The sequence below is a fragment of the Pelodiscus sinensis genome, unplaced genomic scaffold, assembly GCF_049634645.1.
Source record: "Pelodiscus sinensis isolate JC-2024 unplaced genomic scaffold, ASM4963464v1 ctg95, whole genome shotgun sequence".
In the NCBI taxonomy this organism is placed as follows: Eukaryota; Metazoa; Chordata; order Testudines; family Trionychidae; genus Pelodiscus; species Pelodiscus sinensis.
This window is the reverse complement of record NW_027465954.1, coordinates 61,962-79,382: the sequence shown is the minus strand read 5'-3', so window position 1 is coordinate 79,382 and position 17,421 is coordinate 61,962. Positions and strand designations below refer to the sequence as shown.

General features: G+C 45.7%; 1 protein-coding gene across 4 annotated transcripts in view; it reads left to right on the top strand.

The window, feature by feature from the left end:
* The window catches only part of LCMT2 (leucine carboxyl methyltransferase 2), a 70,529-nt gene that overhangs the window by 42,390 nt on the left and 10,718 nt on the right, over positions 1-17,421 (top strand). For all 4 annotated transcript variants that reach the window (XM_075917313.1, XM_075917309.1, XM_075917312.1 and 1 more), the window contains exons 9-10: positions 14,638-14,895; positions 15,088-15,318. In XM_075917313.1, coding sequence (XP_075773428.1) covers positions 14,638-14,895; positions 15,088-15,318 — 489 coding nt within the window. The remainder of the gene's footprint in view (positions 1-14,637; positions 14,896-15,087; positions 15,319-17,421) is intronic.

Sequence of the window (17,421 nt, the reverse complement as noted above, 5' to 3'; positions counted from 1 at the left end):
AAAGCTGTTTCACTAGGAGAGTGGTGAAGCACTGGGCTGGGTTCCCTAGGGAGATGGTGGAATCTCCATCCCTGGAAGTTTTTAAGTCTCAGCTTGATAAAGCCCTGGCTGGGTTGATTTAGTTGAGATTGGTCCTGCCTTGGGCAGGAGGCTGGACCTGATGACTTTCTGATGACCTGATCTGCATGATTCTAAGACCATTCTTTGAAGTAGAGAACTGCAAAAAGATTCAGCACATATCTTCCAACTTTTTCAATAATTGGGATAGGGGTTCCAGAGATCACATCCTCTCTTAATACCCTGATCCATTAAATCCATTAAAACCCTGATCCATTCTGTGTACTGACTGTGGATCAGGAGATGGTCTCGGACCTCTTAGAACAGGGGTGGGTAATACTTTTTGATGGGGGGGAGCATTGATTTTGATAAGTGGTTAAGGGCCACACTTTTCTATGGAGGAGTTGTGTGGTCTGGGAGGGAGGCTGGGTGCAGAAAGGAGCTCAGGGTAAGGGTTTGGGTTGCAGGCGAGGATGTGGGGTCTGAGAGCGTGTTTAGCTGAAGAGGTGGGTTGTGATCTGGGCAGGAGCTTAGGGTGCAGGGTCAGGGAGGGGAGAGCATTTTGGCCTAGAAGAGGGCTGTAAGTGGGAGGGAGTGCACGGTCTGTAATGAAGTTGTGACCTAGAGGAGGAGGAGGAGTGCAGAGGGTTTAGGTGGTGATCTGGGGCAGAGAGATGAGGTGGGGGGACTGGGGTGTCAGAGGCCGGCTCTGGCCAACTACACTTTCAGCCTTCAAACGTCCCCTGGCAATGAGTTCCACAGATTGTGTTGTGTTTGTTTTAAATCTGCTGCCTATTAATTTCATTAGGTGACCCCTGGTTCTAGTGTTATGTGAAGGGATAAATAATACTTCTCTACTCAATATTTCCACACCATTCATGATTTTATTACCCCTATTATATCTCCTCTCAGTTACCTCTTTTTAATCTGTTCTCATATGGAAGCTCTTCTATGTACCTAATGATTTTAATGTCTTCTCAATACATTTTTGAATTCTTGTGTATCTTATTTGATATGAGGAGAATTGAGGATGAGAACTGCCGAATTGAAGATGTGAGTGCACTATGGGTTATGTAATCCTTTACACTGCAATGAAGCTTTTGTCAGGAAAAACACCCAGTTTTGGTGACAAAAAACTTCCACCTCTGGGAGAGACTTTTGCTTTTTCCCCTCCCTTTATTGTCAACAAAGAGCCAGTGTGGACTCTGTTTTGTTGCAAAAACTTCTGTCATTATCCCACAATGCCTGCCCTGATGGCTCTGCTCAGTGTTTTGTGGTTTCTGCTGCCTGCAGGCATGCGCCCCTCCCCTTTCAAGCCTCCCTATATCTGACAGCGCCCCTCCCCTTTCAAGCCGTATCTGATAGCTGAGTGAGCTGCTCTAGTTGGGGAACGAATGAAAAAGAGCAGATCATGGGACTGTTCCCATTCTGCCCTGCTAGAAACATAGCAGTAGGCAGACTGCTGCTGCCGGGGGAAGACTGGAGACACTGCTGTGCGTCTTTGACATTCCTCAGCAGGGAGAGCTCACAGAGCTATTCATGCCACTCCCAGCAGCTGAGAATGCTGTAGGAAAACTCTGAGGGAAGCCCAAGAAGTGCAGGGATCAGCTCTTCCTTCCCTCAATGCACTGTAGGGTGCTTAGCCACATTGCTAGCTCCCCTGTGGTCTCCAACCATTTTAAGCATGAGATCACTTTTTGAATTTAAATGCAATCCACAATCTATCTCGTACCCAAATACCCTTGCCCTGCCTCCTTTGTGCCCCTTCTCTGAGGCCCTGACATTTTGACAATGGGAGGCAGAAAAAATAGTTTGACTGGTTTTCACTTTTGCATGTCAACAGCACTTCTGTAACCCAAAAGAGAAAACCAGTCAAACTGGTTTTACTGCCTCCCATTGTCAAAATGTCATGGCCTCTCTGCTTTGCTCTATTTCCTTGGTCATCAACCACTAGCTTGGGATCTACCGGTAGGTCTTGGAGCCCCTCCAACATATCATCAACAATTTACAACCTATCCTGGAAAATGACCCCTCACTCTCAGGGGCCTTGGGGGAAAGGCCAGTCCTCGCCTACAGACAACCCCCTAACCTCAAACAAATTCTTTCCGGTAACTATTGTGATGGACCCCCCCCCCCCCCCCCCATGGACATGAATTTACATAACTCAAAGGTGCTTTGAGCGAATTATTTCATGTAACCCACCAATCTTCATGTCATGATCCTCTGGTTCTGTTTATCTTACTCTGTTGTATGTATCATTTGTATGTGTAAAATTAGACACATGGAGTGGGGAATACTTTGTGAGTTTCAAATGTGTGAATGGGAGACATGGAGGGTGTTACCCACAACTTCTTGATAAGCCACTGTTAATCAATCTTTTGTCCGTAAGTCTGAGCTGTGGTTGGTAGGGAGTGGCCTCAACTCCTTAATAAAGGGTATGTCTACACTAGCTCGGTAGTTCGAGCTAGGTAGGCAAATGAGGGCAACCGGAGTTGCAAATGAAGCCCGGGATTTAAATATCCCGGGCTTCATTTGCATCTTCCCGGGCGCCGCCATTTTTAAATCCCCCTTAGTCTGAACTCCGTGCCCGCGGCTACACGCGGCACGGAGTAGATAGTTCGAATTAGGATCTCTAATTCGAACTACCATTACACCTCGTGGAAGGGCAACAAAAGGCAGTGGCACAGGAGCCAGAAAACAGAGCTGTAAAGAGGGGAGTTTGAGAGGGAGTTTGTGAGGGGAGTAGTTTGGATTGTGGGACTCGTTTAGGGTTTGTTTTTTGCCATGGGGGGGGTGTTTTGGTTTGTTTTTGTGTTTGCCGGACAAACAGGATTTAGGTGAGAAGGCTGATTAATACAGAGATAGCAATGGCCATGACCCAAGCAGTGGAGGACATAATGAGAATGAGTGGATGTGGCAGCTGTGGTATGTATATGATTCTGGAGGGGGTACCTGAAAGGAGTTTTGTTTGCATGAAGTGCCACCTAATAGAACTGATGGGAGAAAAGATCTGAGGATTGGAGATGCAGGTGGAAACTTTGGTCGAGTTTAGAAGGTGGTTCGAGCAGATGATGGAGCAAAGGCATGAGGTGGCTGAAGGGGAAAGCTGAGACATGCAGACTGAAGCAGGATCAAAGGCCTCTGTGGGGGTACTGCTGGGCGAAGAAAATGGACAGTGGAAGCATGTGACTATGAGAACCAGGCAGAGGAAAAGATGGGCCAGTGAAAGAGAAATAGAGCTCAAGAACAGGTATGCGGAGTTGGAGAATGGAGAAGGGATATAGCAGGTGGCCACTGAAGGTGAAAAGGCAAGGAAGAAGAGAAGAGTGGTTAGTCCCATACATAAAGGGGAAGAGTCGATGGAGACAACACCAATAATGAGCATCAGGAGGATACAGGATGGGTTGAAGAAGATTACAAGGGAAGATAGGAATGGAAAGAACTTGCAGCCAGAGGAAACAAGGGACAGACCAGAGAATCGCACTGTCACCAGGAAAAGGCAGGTCTACATGATTGGGGACTCCTTATTGAGAAGAATAGACAGGCCTGTACCCAGAGCTGATCCAGAGAATAGAAGGGTGTGCTGTTTGCCAGGTGCTAAGATACGGGATGTGGAACTAAGTTTGAAGAGGAACCTAAAGGGAGCGGGAAAGAATCCATTGATCATCCTTCATGTAGGAACAAATGATTTTTAAAAAAATGATACCGCTAGATTCTCTCTGGAATGAATCAAGGGAGACTATGCTAGGCTGGGGAAGACGCTTAAGGAAATCGGGGCTCAGGTGATCTTCAGTGGGATTCTGCCTGTTCCTAGAGAAGGGCAACAAAGGTGTGACAGGATTATGATGCTCAATAGGTGGCTCAGGCAGTGGTGCTATCAGGAGGGCTTTGGGATGTACGGCCACTGGGAGGCATTCACGGAGAGAGGACTGTTCTCTAGGGATGGACTTCACCTAAGTAGGGAAGGAAACAGACTTCTAGGATGGAGGCTGGCACAACTGATTAAGAGAGCTTTAAGCTAGGATTTTGGGGGAGACTGTTGGGAGATGTCCAGGTAATCTCTACGCTGGATGTTAGCATTGAGAGGGAGGAAAATGAAGTAAGAAAAGATATAGCCAGGGGTAGGAGAATGGACATAAGGAGGAAGGGCAGAGTGGATACTAGTCTAATAGATCATATTGGAGGTACAATGTCCATGCCAAATGGGGTAAAGAATGTGAGTGAGGTGAAACAGCAAAAATTAAGATGTTTGTACACCAATGCAAGGAGCTTAGGTAACAAAATGGAGGAACTAGAGCTACTGGTCCAGGAAGTGAAACCAGATATTATAAGAATAACAGAAATATGGTGGAATATTAGGCATGACAGGAGTACAGGTATTGAAGGCTATGTGCTGTTTAGGAAAGACAGAAATAAAGGTAAAGATGGTGGAGTAGCATTGTATATCAATGATGAGGTAGATTGCAAAGAATTAAAAAGTGAAGGAATGGAGAAGACAGAGTCTGTCTGGGCAAAAATCACATTGGGGAAGAAAACTATTAGATCCTCCCATGGGATAGTGCTTGGGGTCTGCTATAGACCACCGGGATCTAATTTGGATATGGATAGAGACCTCTTCAATGTTTTTAAATAAGTAAATACTAATGGAAACTGTAATCATTGGAGACTTCAACTTTCCAGATATAGACTGGAGAACAAATACTGGTAATAATAATAGGGCTCAGATTTTCCTAGATGTGATAGCTGATGAATTCCTTCATCGAGTAGTTGTTGAACCAAGAAAGGGGGAAGCCATTTTAAATTTGGTTTTGGTGAGTAGTGAGGACCTCATAGAAGAAATGGTTGTAGGGGACAACCTTGGCTCGAGCGATCATGAGCTAGCTCAGTTCAAACTAAATGGAAGGATAAACAAAAATAAATCTGAGAGTAGGGTTTTTTTATTTCAAAAGGGCTAATTTTAATAAATTAAGGAAATTAGTTAGGGAAGTGGATTGGACTAAAGAATTTATGGATCTAAAAATGGAGGAGGCCGGGGATTATTTTAAGTTAAAGTTGCAGAAGCTATCAGAAGCCTGTATCCCAAGAAAGAGGAAAAAATGTATAGGTAGGTGTTTTAGACCAAGCTGGATGAGCAAGCATCTCAGGGAGGTGATTAAGAAAAAGCAGAAAGTATATAAAGAGTGGAAGATGGGAGGGATCAGCAAAGAAAGCTGCCTTATTGAGGTTAGAGCATGTAGGGACAAAGTGAAAAAGGCTAAAAGTCATGTAGAGTTGGACTTTGCAAAGGGAATTAAAACCAATAGTAAAAGGTTTTATAGCCATATAAATAAGGAAAAAAAACAAAAAAAGAGGAAGTGGGACTGCTAATCACTGAGGACGGAGTGGAGGTTAAGGATAATCTAGCATGGCCTAATATCTAAACAAATACTTTGCTTCAGTCTTTAATGAGGCTAATGAAGAGCTTAGGGATAATGGCAACATAACAAATGCGAATAAGGATATGGAGGTAGATATTACCAAATCCGACGTAGAAGCCAAACTCGAACATCTTAATGGGAATAAAACAGGGGGCCCAGATAATCTTTATCCAAGAATATTAAAGGAACTGGCACATGAAATTGCAAGTCCATTAGCAAAATTTTTTAATGAATCTCTAAACTCAGGGGTTGTACCATTTGACTGGAGAATTGCTAATATAGTTCCTATTTTTAAAGAAGGGGAAAAAAGTGACCTGGGTAACTACAGGCCTGTTAGTTTGACATCTGTAGTATGCAAGGTCTTGGAAAAAAATTTGAAGGAGAAAGTAGTTAGGGACATTGAGGTTAATGGCAATTGGGACAAATTACAACATGGTTTTACAAAAAGTAGATCGTGCCAAACTAACCTGATCGCCTTCTTTGAGAAAGTAACAGATTTTTTAGATAAAGGAAATGCAGTGGATCTAATCTACCTCGATTTCAGTAAGGCATTTGATACAGTACCACATGGGGAATTATTGGTTAAATTGGAAAAGATGGGGATCAATATGAAAATTGAGAGGTGGATAAGGAACTGGTTAAAGGAGAGACTACAGCGAGTCATACTGAAAGATGAACTGTCAGGCTGGAGAGAGGTTACTACTGGAGTTCCTCAGGGATCAGTTCTGGGACCATTGTTATTTAATCTTTTTATTACTGACCTCGGCACTAAAAGTGGGAGTGTGCTAATAAAGTTTGCAGATGACACAAAATTGGGAGGTATTGCCAATTCAGAAAAGGATCGGGATATCATACAGGAAGATCTGGATGATCTTGTAAATTGGAGTGATAGTAATAGGATGAAATTTAATAGTGAGAAGTGTAAGGTTATGCATTTAGGGATTAATAACAAGAATTTTAGTTATAAGCTGGGGACACATCAGTTGGAAGTAATGGAAGAGGAGAAGGACCTCGGAGTCCTGGTTAATCACAGGATGACTATGAGCCGCCAATGTAATATGGCCGTGAAAAAGGCTAATACGGTTTTGGGATGCATTAGGCGAGGTATTTATAGTAGACATAAGGAGGTGTTAGTGCCGTTATATAAGGCATTGGTGAGACCTCATTTGGAATACTGTGTGCAGTTCTGGTCTCCCATGTTTAAGAAGGATAAATGTGCTGTCCGGACCTGGAATCTTGAGAGGTGTGCTGCTTACTGGGAGCTTGAATTCAGGATGTGACTGAGAGGCTTACCAAACTGATCAAACGTTTGGATCGCTACCCCTTCCTGCTTCTCCATGTGGGAACTAACGATATAGCCAAGAATGACCTTGAACGGATTACTGCGGATTACGTAGAGTTGGGAAGAAGGATCAAAGAATTCAGAGCGCAGAAGGTGTTCTCGTCCATCCTCCCTCTTGAAGGGAAAGGAGTGGGTAGGGATCATCGAACTGAGGAATTAAATGCGTGGTTGCGCAGGTGATTTCACAGAGAGGGCTTTGGTTTCTTCGACCATGGGACTTTCTTCCGGGCACAAGGATTGTTAGGAAGAGATGGGATCCACCTAACAAAGAGAGGAAGGAGCATCTTCGCGGGCAGGCTTGCAAACCTAGTGAGGAGGGCTTTAAACTAGGTTTGTTGGGGGACAGTGACCAAAACCCTGAGTGGAGTGGGGAAGTCGGATACCGGGAAGAAATGCAAAGAGGAACAAGCAAGAAAGGAGGACCCCTGATTCAAATGCAGAGGGTAGGGCGATCAACTGGTTATCTAAGGTGTTTGTACACCAATGCAAGAAACCTGGGTAACAAACAGGAAGAATTGGAGGCCCTGGCCCAGTCCAAGAACTACGATTTGATTGAATCATAGAATCATAGAATCATAGGACTGGAAGGGACCTCGAGAGGTCATCGAGTCCAGCCCCCCGCCCTCAAGGCAGGACCAAGCTCCATCTACACCATCCCTGACAGATGTCTATCTAACCTGTTCTTAAATATCTCCAGAGAGGGAGATTCCACCACCTCCCTTGGCAATTTATTCCAATATTTGACCACCCTGACAGTTAGGAATTTTTTCCTAATGTCCAATCTAAACCTCCCCTGCTGCAATTTAAGCTCCTTGTCCTGTCCTCAGAAACCAAGAGGAACAAATTTTCTCCTTCCTCCTTGTGACACCTTTTTAGATATTTGAGAACCGCTATCATGTCCCCCCTTAATCTTCTTTTTTTCAAACTAAACAAGCCCAGTTCATGAAGCCTGGCTTCATAGGTCATGTTCTCTAGACCTTTAATCATTCTTGTCGCTCTTCTCTGTACCCTTTCCAATTTCTCCACATCTTTCTTGAAATGTGGCGCCCAGAACTGGACACAGTACTCCAGCTGAGGCCTAACTAGTGCAGAGTAGAGCGGCAGAATGACTTCACAAGTTTTGCTTACAACACACCTGTTGATACAACCTAGAATCATATTTGCTTTTTTTGCAACAGCATCACACTGTTGACTCATATTCAACTTGTGGTCCACTATGACCCCTAGATCCCTTTCTGCCATGCTCCTTCCTAGACAGACGCTTCCCATCTTGTATGTATGGAACTGATTGTTCCTTCCTAAGTGGAGCACTTTGCATTTCTCTTTATTAAACTTCATCCTGTTTACCTCTGACCATTTCTCTAACTTGCTAAGGTCATTTTGAATTATGTCTCTATCCTCCAAAGAAGTTGCAACCCCACCCAGTTTGGTATCATCTGCAAACTTAATAAGCGTACTCTCTATCCCAATATCTACATCATTGATGAAGATATTGAACAGTACGGGTCCCAAAATAGACCCTTGAGGAACTCCACTTGTTATCCCTTTCCAGCAGGATTTAGCACCGTTAACAACAACTCTCTGACTACGGTTATCCAGCCAATTATGCACCCACCTTATTGTGGCCCTATCTAAGTTATATTTGCCTAGTTTATCAATAAGAATATCATGCGAGACCGTATCAAATGCCTTACTAAAGTCTAGGTATATGACATCCACCACTTCTCCCTTATCCACAAGGCTCGTTATCCTATCAAAGAAAGCTATCAGATTAGTTTGGCGTGACTAGTTCTTCACAAACCCATGCTGGCTATTCCCTATCACTTTATTACCTTCCAAGTGTTTGCATATGATTTCCTTAATTACCTGCTCCATTATCTTCCCTGGGACAGACGTTAAACTGACCGGTCTGTAGTTTCCTGGGTTGAGATAACAGAGACTTGGTGGGATGTAGTTTCCTGGGTTGAGATAACAGAAACTTGGTGGGATGACTTGCATGACTGGAGCGCTGTCATGGAAGGATATAAACTGTTCAAGAAGAACAGGCAGGGGAGACAAGGAGTAGTTGCACTGTATGTAAGAGAGCAGTACAATTGCTCAGAACTCCAGTGTATAGAGGGTGAAAATGCCATTGAGAGTCTATGGGTCAAGTTAAGAGGTGTAAGCAACAGCAGTGATGTTGTGGTTGGTGTATGCCACAGACTGCCGAATCAGGTGGATGAGGTAGATGAGGCTTTCTTCGGACAACAGAGAGAAGTTTCCAGATCGCAGGCCCTGGTTCTCATTGGGGACTTTAATCACGCTGACATCTGTTGGGAGACCAATACGGCAGTACACAGACAGTCTAGGAAGTTTTTGGAGAATGTTGGGGATAACTTCTTGGCACAAGTGCTACAGGATCTGACCAGGGGCTGTGTGCAGCTTGACCTGCTGCTCACAAACAGGGAGGAACTAATAGGGGAAGTAGAGGTGGGGGACAACTTGGGCAGCAGTGATCATGAGATGGTAGATTTCAGGATCCTGACCAAAGGAAGAAAAGAGAGTAGTAAAATGCAATCCTTGAACTTCAGAAAAGCAGTCCTGATGGGCAGAATCCCCTGGGATGCTAACATGAAAGGGAAAGGAGCCCAGGAGACCTGGCAGTATTTTAAAGAAGCCTTATTGAAGGCATAAAAGAAATCATTCCAATGCGTAGCAAGAGAAGCAAATATGGAAGGAGACCGGATTGGCTTACAGGGGAAATCCTGGGTGAACTTAAGCACAAAAAGGGAGCTTACAAAAAGTGTAAACTTGGACAGATGGCTAGGGAGGGATATAAATATATAGCTCAAGAATGCAGGGGAGTTATCAGGAAGGCAAAAGCGCAATTGGAATTGCAACTCTCAAGGGATGTGAAGGATAACAAGAAAGGTTTCTCCAGGCATGTTAGCAAGAAGAAGTTGATCAGAGAAGGTGTGGGGCCCCTGCTGGATGAGGGTGGTACCCTAGTGACAGATAATGTAGGGAAAGCTGAAGTACTTAATGCTTTCCTTGCCTCTGTCTTCATGGACAAAGTCAGCTCCCAGACTCGTGCACTAAGTGATGCAATATGGGACGAAGGTGGACAGCCCTTGGTGGGGAAAGAACAGGATAGGAACTATTTAGAAAAGCTAAACATAGATAAATCCATGGGTCCAGACATAATACATCCGAGGGTACTAAGGGAGTTGGCAAATGTCATTGAGGAGCCTTTGGCCATTATCTTTGAAAAGTCATGGAGATCAGGAGAGGTCCTGGGTGATTGGAAAATGGCAAATGTAGTGCCCATCTTTAAGAAAGGAAAGAAGGATGATCCACGGAACTATAGGCCGGTCAGTCTTACCTCGGTCCCTGGAAAAATCATGGAGGGGATCCTCAAGGAATCCATTTTGAAGCTCTTGGAATAGGGGAAGGTGATCAGGAATAGTCAGCATGGATTCATGAAGGGCAAGTCGTGCCTGACCAATCTGATTAGCTTCTATGATGAGGTAACTGGCTCTGTGGATATGGGGAAGTCAGTGGATGTGATATACCTTGACTTTAGCAATATTCTCCCACAATATTCTTGCCAGCAAGTTAAGGGAATGTGGATTGGATAAATGGACGGTAAGATGGATAGAAAGCTGGCTGGGAGGTCGGGCCCAGCGGGTAGTGATCAACGGCTCGATGTCAGGATGGCGGTCGGTTTCTAGCGGAGTGCCCCATGGTTCGGTTCTGGGACTGGTTTTGTTCAACATCTTTATTAATGACCTGGATGAGGGGAAGGATTGCACCCTCAGCACGTTTGCAGATGACACTAAGCTAGGGGGAGAGGTAGGTATGGTGGAGGGCAGGGATAGAGTCCAGAGTGACTTAGACAAATTGGAGGATTGGGCCACAAGAAATCTGATGAGGTTCAACAAGGACAAGTGTAGAGTCCTGCACTTGGGACGGAAGAATCCCAAGCATTGTTACAGGCTGGGGACCAACTGGCTAAGTAGCAGTTCTGTAGAAAAGAACTTTGGGATTACAGTGGATGAGAAGCTGGACATGAGTCAACAGTGTGCCCTTGTAGCCAAGAAGGAGCATTGCCATAGAGGCTCGAGTTCCAAAGAATCCGGACATCATGTGCCCTACCCGACCATCCGAGAAAAATGTCCGTGAACTGTCGATGATGGTTGACCAGGGCCTGCAGCACCATGGAGAAGTAACCCTTCCTATTAATATACTGGGCCACTTGATGCTCAGGTGTGCAGATCAGCAGGGTTCGTCAAACAATGTAATCTACCCATGGTTACACCCCGGAAGAGCCGGCGCAGCACACAGAACCACGTGGCTGGTGAGCTTGACAATGCTAGTGGCATCTGCACGTCCCCAATCACAAAGTCCTGGTGGGGGAAGAATGTGCCCACCTCCAGCTTGCCACAGAGGCTCGAGTTCCAAAAAATCCAGGCATCGTGCGCCCTACCCGACCACCCGACAAAAATGTCCGTGAACTGTCCACGATGGTTGACCAGGGCCTGCAGCACCATGGAGAAGTAACCCTTCCTATTAATATACTGGGCCGCTTGATGCTCAGGTTTGCGGATCGGTATGTGGGTCCCATCCAAGGCTCCAGCGCAATTCAGGAACCCTAGGGCAGCAGCTCTGGCCACAGTCAAGTCCAGGTCTCCCAGGCGGATGACCCTCCGCAGCAGGATCAAGTTGATGGCCCTCACAACTTGAAGAAGGAGACAAACAAAGACACAAAACAGAATGAGAGAGGGAGTGCCTGAGCCCTTGGGAGGTGGGAGGTGCCCACCCCCCTCTCCTCTCCTCTCCTCTCCTCTCCTCTCCTCTCCTCTCCTCTCCTCTCCTCTCCTCTCCTCTCCTCCCTTCCTCCAAATATGCCAGGAGCCATCCCCTATGAGGCCACCCACCCAGGAGCAGGGCTGTGTGAGGGCGGGATGGCACAACCCCCCGGGGACAGGGCTTTCCCCCACCCCCACTCCACCCCCCACAGCCCCCAACCCCACTTTCCTGAGGGTCCCCCTTTTCCAGGACTCCCCCCGCTGTGCAGGGACTTTAGCCCCAGGGTGTCTTACCTCCATGAGGAGGGCCCCAACGGTGGACTTCCCCACATCAAACTGGTTGCCCACCGACCAGTAGCTGTCTGGGGTGGTGAGCTTCCAGATGGTGACTGTGACCCACTTCTCCAGGGGGATGGCAGGCTGCAGGTGGGTGTCGTGTCTCCGGAGGGCAGGAGCGAGCCAGGCACATTGCTCCAAAAAGGTGGCCTTCTGCATATGGAAGTTTTGGAGCCACTGCTGGTCATCCCACCGCTCCATGACCAGCCCAGTTCCACCGGTCAGAACTGGTGTCCAGCCAACAAAAACACCTCTCCACTGTGGTTACCAGAGTATAGCTCCTGCACCCAGGGAGAGGGTCCCCAGAATGAACTCGGGGTCGAGCATGGTCAGGATGAGGAAGGCAGCCGGTACAAAGTGCTGCAGAAACTGCAGCATGGCCATGTGGGGCCATCGCATGCCATGGGGCAGCTCCAGCTCCATGGCCCCAAGAGAAAAACTGTGGTATCCAAAAAAGCGGGGCAACTACAGCAAGCACTGCGAGAGCTTTGCTGTCTCTCAAAGAGGTAGCAAGCAGGCAGCAGAAGCAGAGAAAGGGCTGTCTAAGGAGGTCCCTTTAAGCGTGTGTCTCTGCAAGGCTCTGGCACCAGCACTTGGAAGCAACTGGTGACCTAAAAGCCCTGGCTGAAGTGGTTCCAGGTGGCCTTTTATGCGAGAGAGTGTCCAATCAGTCTGGACGCTCTCTTTCGAAAAAGCAGCTGGCTTTTTCAATGCGCTTTTGTGTGTGGACGCACTCTTTCGGAAGACGTCTTTTGGAAGATCTTTTCCGAAAATCTTCTTTTGAAAGAAGCTTGCAATCTAGATGTAGTCTCTCTCTCTCTCTCTCTCTCTCTCTCTTTTTTTCTTTTTCTTTCCCCCTCCTTTTTTCTCTTTTTTTCCTCTTCCCCTCCCTTCCTTTATTTATTCTTTGATCTGGACGTCTAACACACCTGTCATCTGAAGAAGTGGGTTGCACCCATGAAAGCTCATGATACCAGCTACATGTTTTGTTAGTCTTTAAGGTACTACTTAGTCTATTGTTGTTTTTTAAGTTTTTCCTGTTACAGACTAACTCTGCTACCCCTCTGAACACAATTAGCCTTGTTGATTGCTGTTACACATTGAACAGATATTTTCAGAGTACTAACCACAATGACTCTAAAATCTTTTATTTGAATGGTGACTGCTAATTTTGATCCAATTATTTTGTGTGTTGTCAGGATTATGTTTTCCAATATGCATTATTTTTCATTTATCCACTTTGAATTTTTCTGGGCCCCTTTCGTAATTCTTCGCAGTCTCCCTTTGACTTGAGTAATTTTATATAATTTTTGTATCCTCTACAAAAGACAAAGCATCCCAGATTCCAGCTCCCATGAGGTGGGTTAGGGAGTGGGGCTTAGAACCCCAGAACCTGGCTCCCTTGAAGGGAAGCATGCAAGGGAGTCAGATCCCCTAGATTGGTAGGCCACTCCCCAGATATCTCAGATATAGTGGCACATAGAATCATAGAATCCTAGGGCTGGAAGGGCTCTCAGGAGGTCATCAAGTCTAGTCCCTTGCCCAAAGCAGGACCAACCCCAACTAAATCATCCCAGCCAGGGCTTTGTCAAACTGGAACTTAAAAACCTCTAGGGATGGAGATTCCACCCCCTCCCTAGGGAACCCATTCCAGTGCTTCCCCGCCCTCCTAGTGCAATAGTTTTTCCTAATATCCAACCTAGCCCTCCCCCACTATAACTTGAGGTCATTGTTCCTTGTTCTGCCATCCGTCACCACTGAGAACAGCCTCTCTCCATCCTCTTTGGAACCTCCCTTCAGGAAGTTGGAGGTTGCATCAAATTCCCCCTCACTCTTCTCTTCTGCAGACTAAATAAGACCAAATCCCTGTGCTTCTCCTCGTAGGTCAAGTGCTCCAGCCCCCTAATCATTTTGGTTGCCCTCCGCTGGACCCTCTCCAATGTGTCCTCGTCCTTTCTGTAGCGGGAGGCCCAGAACTGGACATAATATTCCAGATGTGGCCTCATCAGTGCTGAATAAAGGGGAATAATCACTTCTCTAGATCTGCTGGCAATACTCAGCCCCAAATCCTTCCTCCCAGGGAGTAACTATTAATTATTTCTTCTCTTTGACTTCTTGCCAGACTCTGTAGTCACAAAAAAATCCTCCCTTCTGCCAGAAGGTGACTGCAGGCTCTTTCCCCTACAGACCTTTTCTCAGTTTCATCCCTTTATAAAGGTTCAACCTGCTCCCTCTCAGCTGAATTTCATCATTTATAGGTTTTTAATTGATCCCTGCCTCCAGGTACAGCATATAATTCTGCCTATGATGGGGTATCCTCCCTACACATACAATGACTCTTCCAGAAAGGGGCTGTCTGAGTTTGAAGATCATAGAAGATGAGGAATCCCCCACCTCTTCGATAGTTTATTCCAATGGCTGCTGATCCTCACCATTAAAAAGTTGTGTCTCATTTCTATTTGAATATGGCTGGGATTAGCTTCCAGTAATCGGTTCTTGTTCCAGTGTTCTCTGCTAGATTGAGGAGCCCCTTAATACTTGGTATTTTCTCCTTGTGAAGGTACTTATACACTGTAATCAAGCACCTCTTTGATAAGTGAAACAATTTGCATTCTTTCACTTTTTGTCTTTTCTTGTGTGTACCATGTTTGGCGCATTACTGCAAACAAACCTCAGTGTGATTCTCTTAAAATTGCAGCTTTCTCTGCTGATGACCCTCTCAGAATTGCTGGTAGCATCTCTGCATCTGTGTGCACAATACACTCTGAAAATGTTGGCCTGAGGCGGTATGGCCACCACTCTGTACTTATCAAACCATGTGTGGTTCTCACGACTGGAGGCTTCGGAGAGCAAGATGGACGGCACTGCCGCCTGAGAGATCTCCATGTCCTAATCAGAAATGAAGACAAGTGGCGTGCTGGAAGCATTAGAATGGAAAAGCCTGGTAACACCTGGAGTAAGTTTTCCTCTACGGTGGAGTACATGTAGAGATCTATAATAATAATAATAGGGTAACCTGGAGGGGACTGGTGACATTTGTGCTGTACCATTAGTGCTCTGTGGAGAAGGGCAGAGGGAATTGGTCTGGTAACCCTCAGTCTTATTGTAGGGGTATTGATTTGAATCCTGGTGTTCTTTCTCTTTGCAGGTGGACGATTGTTCCATACTGTGATGTGTGTCTCAAAGAGCCATGCCCTGGTAGTGGGAGGGCGAACGTCCCCAACAAATGCAGGTTTGGGGATGCTTTGGTTAAAGTTTGCTGAATCTATGACTGCCTCAGACCCAGACTGTGCCGTGGTAGAACTTGTGAGCCCGCAGCCTGCTGAGGACGTAGCCTCATCGCGTTGGAGACATACTACAACCGAAGTGACGTGCCAAGGTAAAAGGGCCAAAAGGGAATTTCCTCAGCCAGAGATGTGGGGAGAATGCTTAGCTGTGGTGATATGGGGTCTACAAGTATCTGGGCATATAGAAATTCCCAGACACACGGGACTGCCTTATCCTATTCATACATTTTTTAGTCTAGAAGGAATAATGATGGTAACTTTGTCTGACCTGTATAATGCAGGCCATATAGTTTCACCTAGTGAGTGTCAACAAGATCGCCATCTTTCTCCAGCTCCCATAATCACTATCAGTTGAGCAAGAGCATGTATTTCAGACAGAGACACGATCTTAGAATCTTAGAATCACAGGGTTGGAAGAGACCTCAGGAGGTCATTGAGTCCAATGTCCTGCTCAAGGCAGGACCAATCCCAACTAAATCATCCCAGTCAGGGCTTTGTCAAGGTGGGACTTAAACACCTCTAGGGATGGAGATTCCACCGCCCTCCCTAGGTAACCCATTCCAGTGCCTCACCATCCTCCTAGGGAAATAGTTTTTCCTAATATCCAACCTAGACCTCCCCCACTGTAACTTGAGACCATTGCTCCTTGTTCTGCCATCCATCACTACTGCGAACAGCCTTTCTCCAGCCTCTTTGAAACCTCCCTTCAGGAAGTTGAAGGCTGCTATCAAAACCCCCCTCACTCTTCTCTTCTGAAGACTAAATAGACCCAACTCCCTCAGCCTCTCCTTGTAGGTAATATGCTCTAGGCCTCTAATCATTTTGGTTGTCCTCCGCTGGACCCTCTCCAGTGCGTCCACATCCTTCCTCTAATTGGGGGTCCAGAACTAGACACAATACTCCAGATGTGGCCTCACCAGAGCTGAGTAAAGAGGAATAATCACATCCTGGTGCGGAGGGTCATCCTCCTGGGAGACCTGGACTCGATTGTGGCCAGAGTTGCTGCCCTGGGGTTCCTGAACTGTGCTGGAGCCTTAGATGGGACCCACATACCCAGGGCTCAACAAATTATGTAAAACCCTACTCGCCAGACAAAAAAAAAGGGACTCCCCCCCCCCCCCCAACAAAAAAAATGTTTTAATGGCATAAATTCCTAATAAGAATAATTAGTAAAACAACATTGGTTTTTGATAATATAGTTTATTGTATTAAATTTTTACAATATGCATACTACAGGGCTTGACAAATCAAGCAATCTACTTGCCTGTGGCGAGTAGATTTTAGCCCGATGGGGCCAGGCAGCGCGGTTAGCGCGGTCTGTGCATGTGCAGCGTGTGCTTCTGCACGGCTGGCAAGCAGGGCTCGCCGCCGCTTGGCAAACCCTGCTTACATTTTTAATTTTTCCTACTTGCATGGCCCTTTATATGATGCATTTTACTTGAAAAATACCACTTATCAATAGCACATTCTGGTTGGAACAAATCAGTTGTCAGTCTGTTAATTGATACTGTCAAGAGGTTATCTAAACTAGAATTCTTTTAAATTAAATTAATGGAGATTGCCTATTTCCTAGAACTGGAAGGGACCTTGAAAGGACATTGAGTCCAGTCCCCTGCCTTTACAGCAGGACCAAATACCATCCCTCACAAATATTTGCCCCAAATGGCCTCCACAAGGATTGAACTCACAACCCTGGGTTTAGCAGACCAATGCTCAAACCACTGAGCTATCCCTCTCCTGATTCTGTAGCAATTCTGTAGCGTGGACCTGTTTTTGGATTTAATTAAATTCATGAGGCAAAAACCCTTTGAAGTTGGAAGGACTGCTATTATAGATATCAACTTAACAAAAAATGGAAATCTTTCTCTGTGTGATTCTGTTGATTTTAGAATATCCTCTAGCTTCAAATGCTTAAATAACACTTTAACTTCATACCATTCATTAGGAATAGCTTCTGTAATATTCTCAAGCGAATCTTTAGATATCAAATTATGAAAATGGCGAATGAGCATCTTAATCTCAGAATCACCATAATTTCTTAAATCGCTACCTGATGGCCACAGAACAGTATCGAATATGGAGCAGGCAGCAGATACTTCGCAATGATTATTGTTCAAAAATCTGTCACGCACTGCTTTTATACCTGCTTTAATTAATTTAATTCTGTCCTGCTGATATTCCAATTTTCCCTGTGG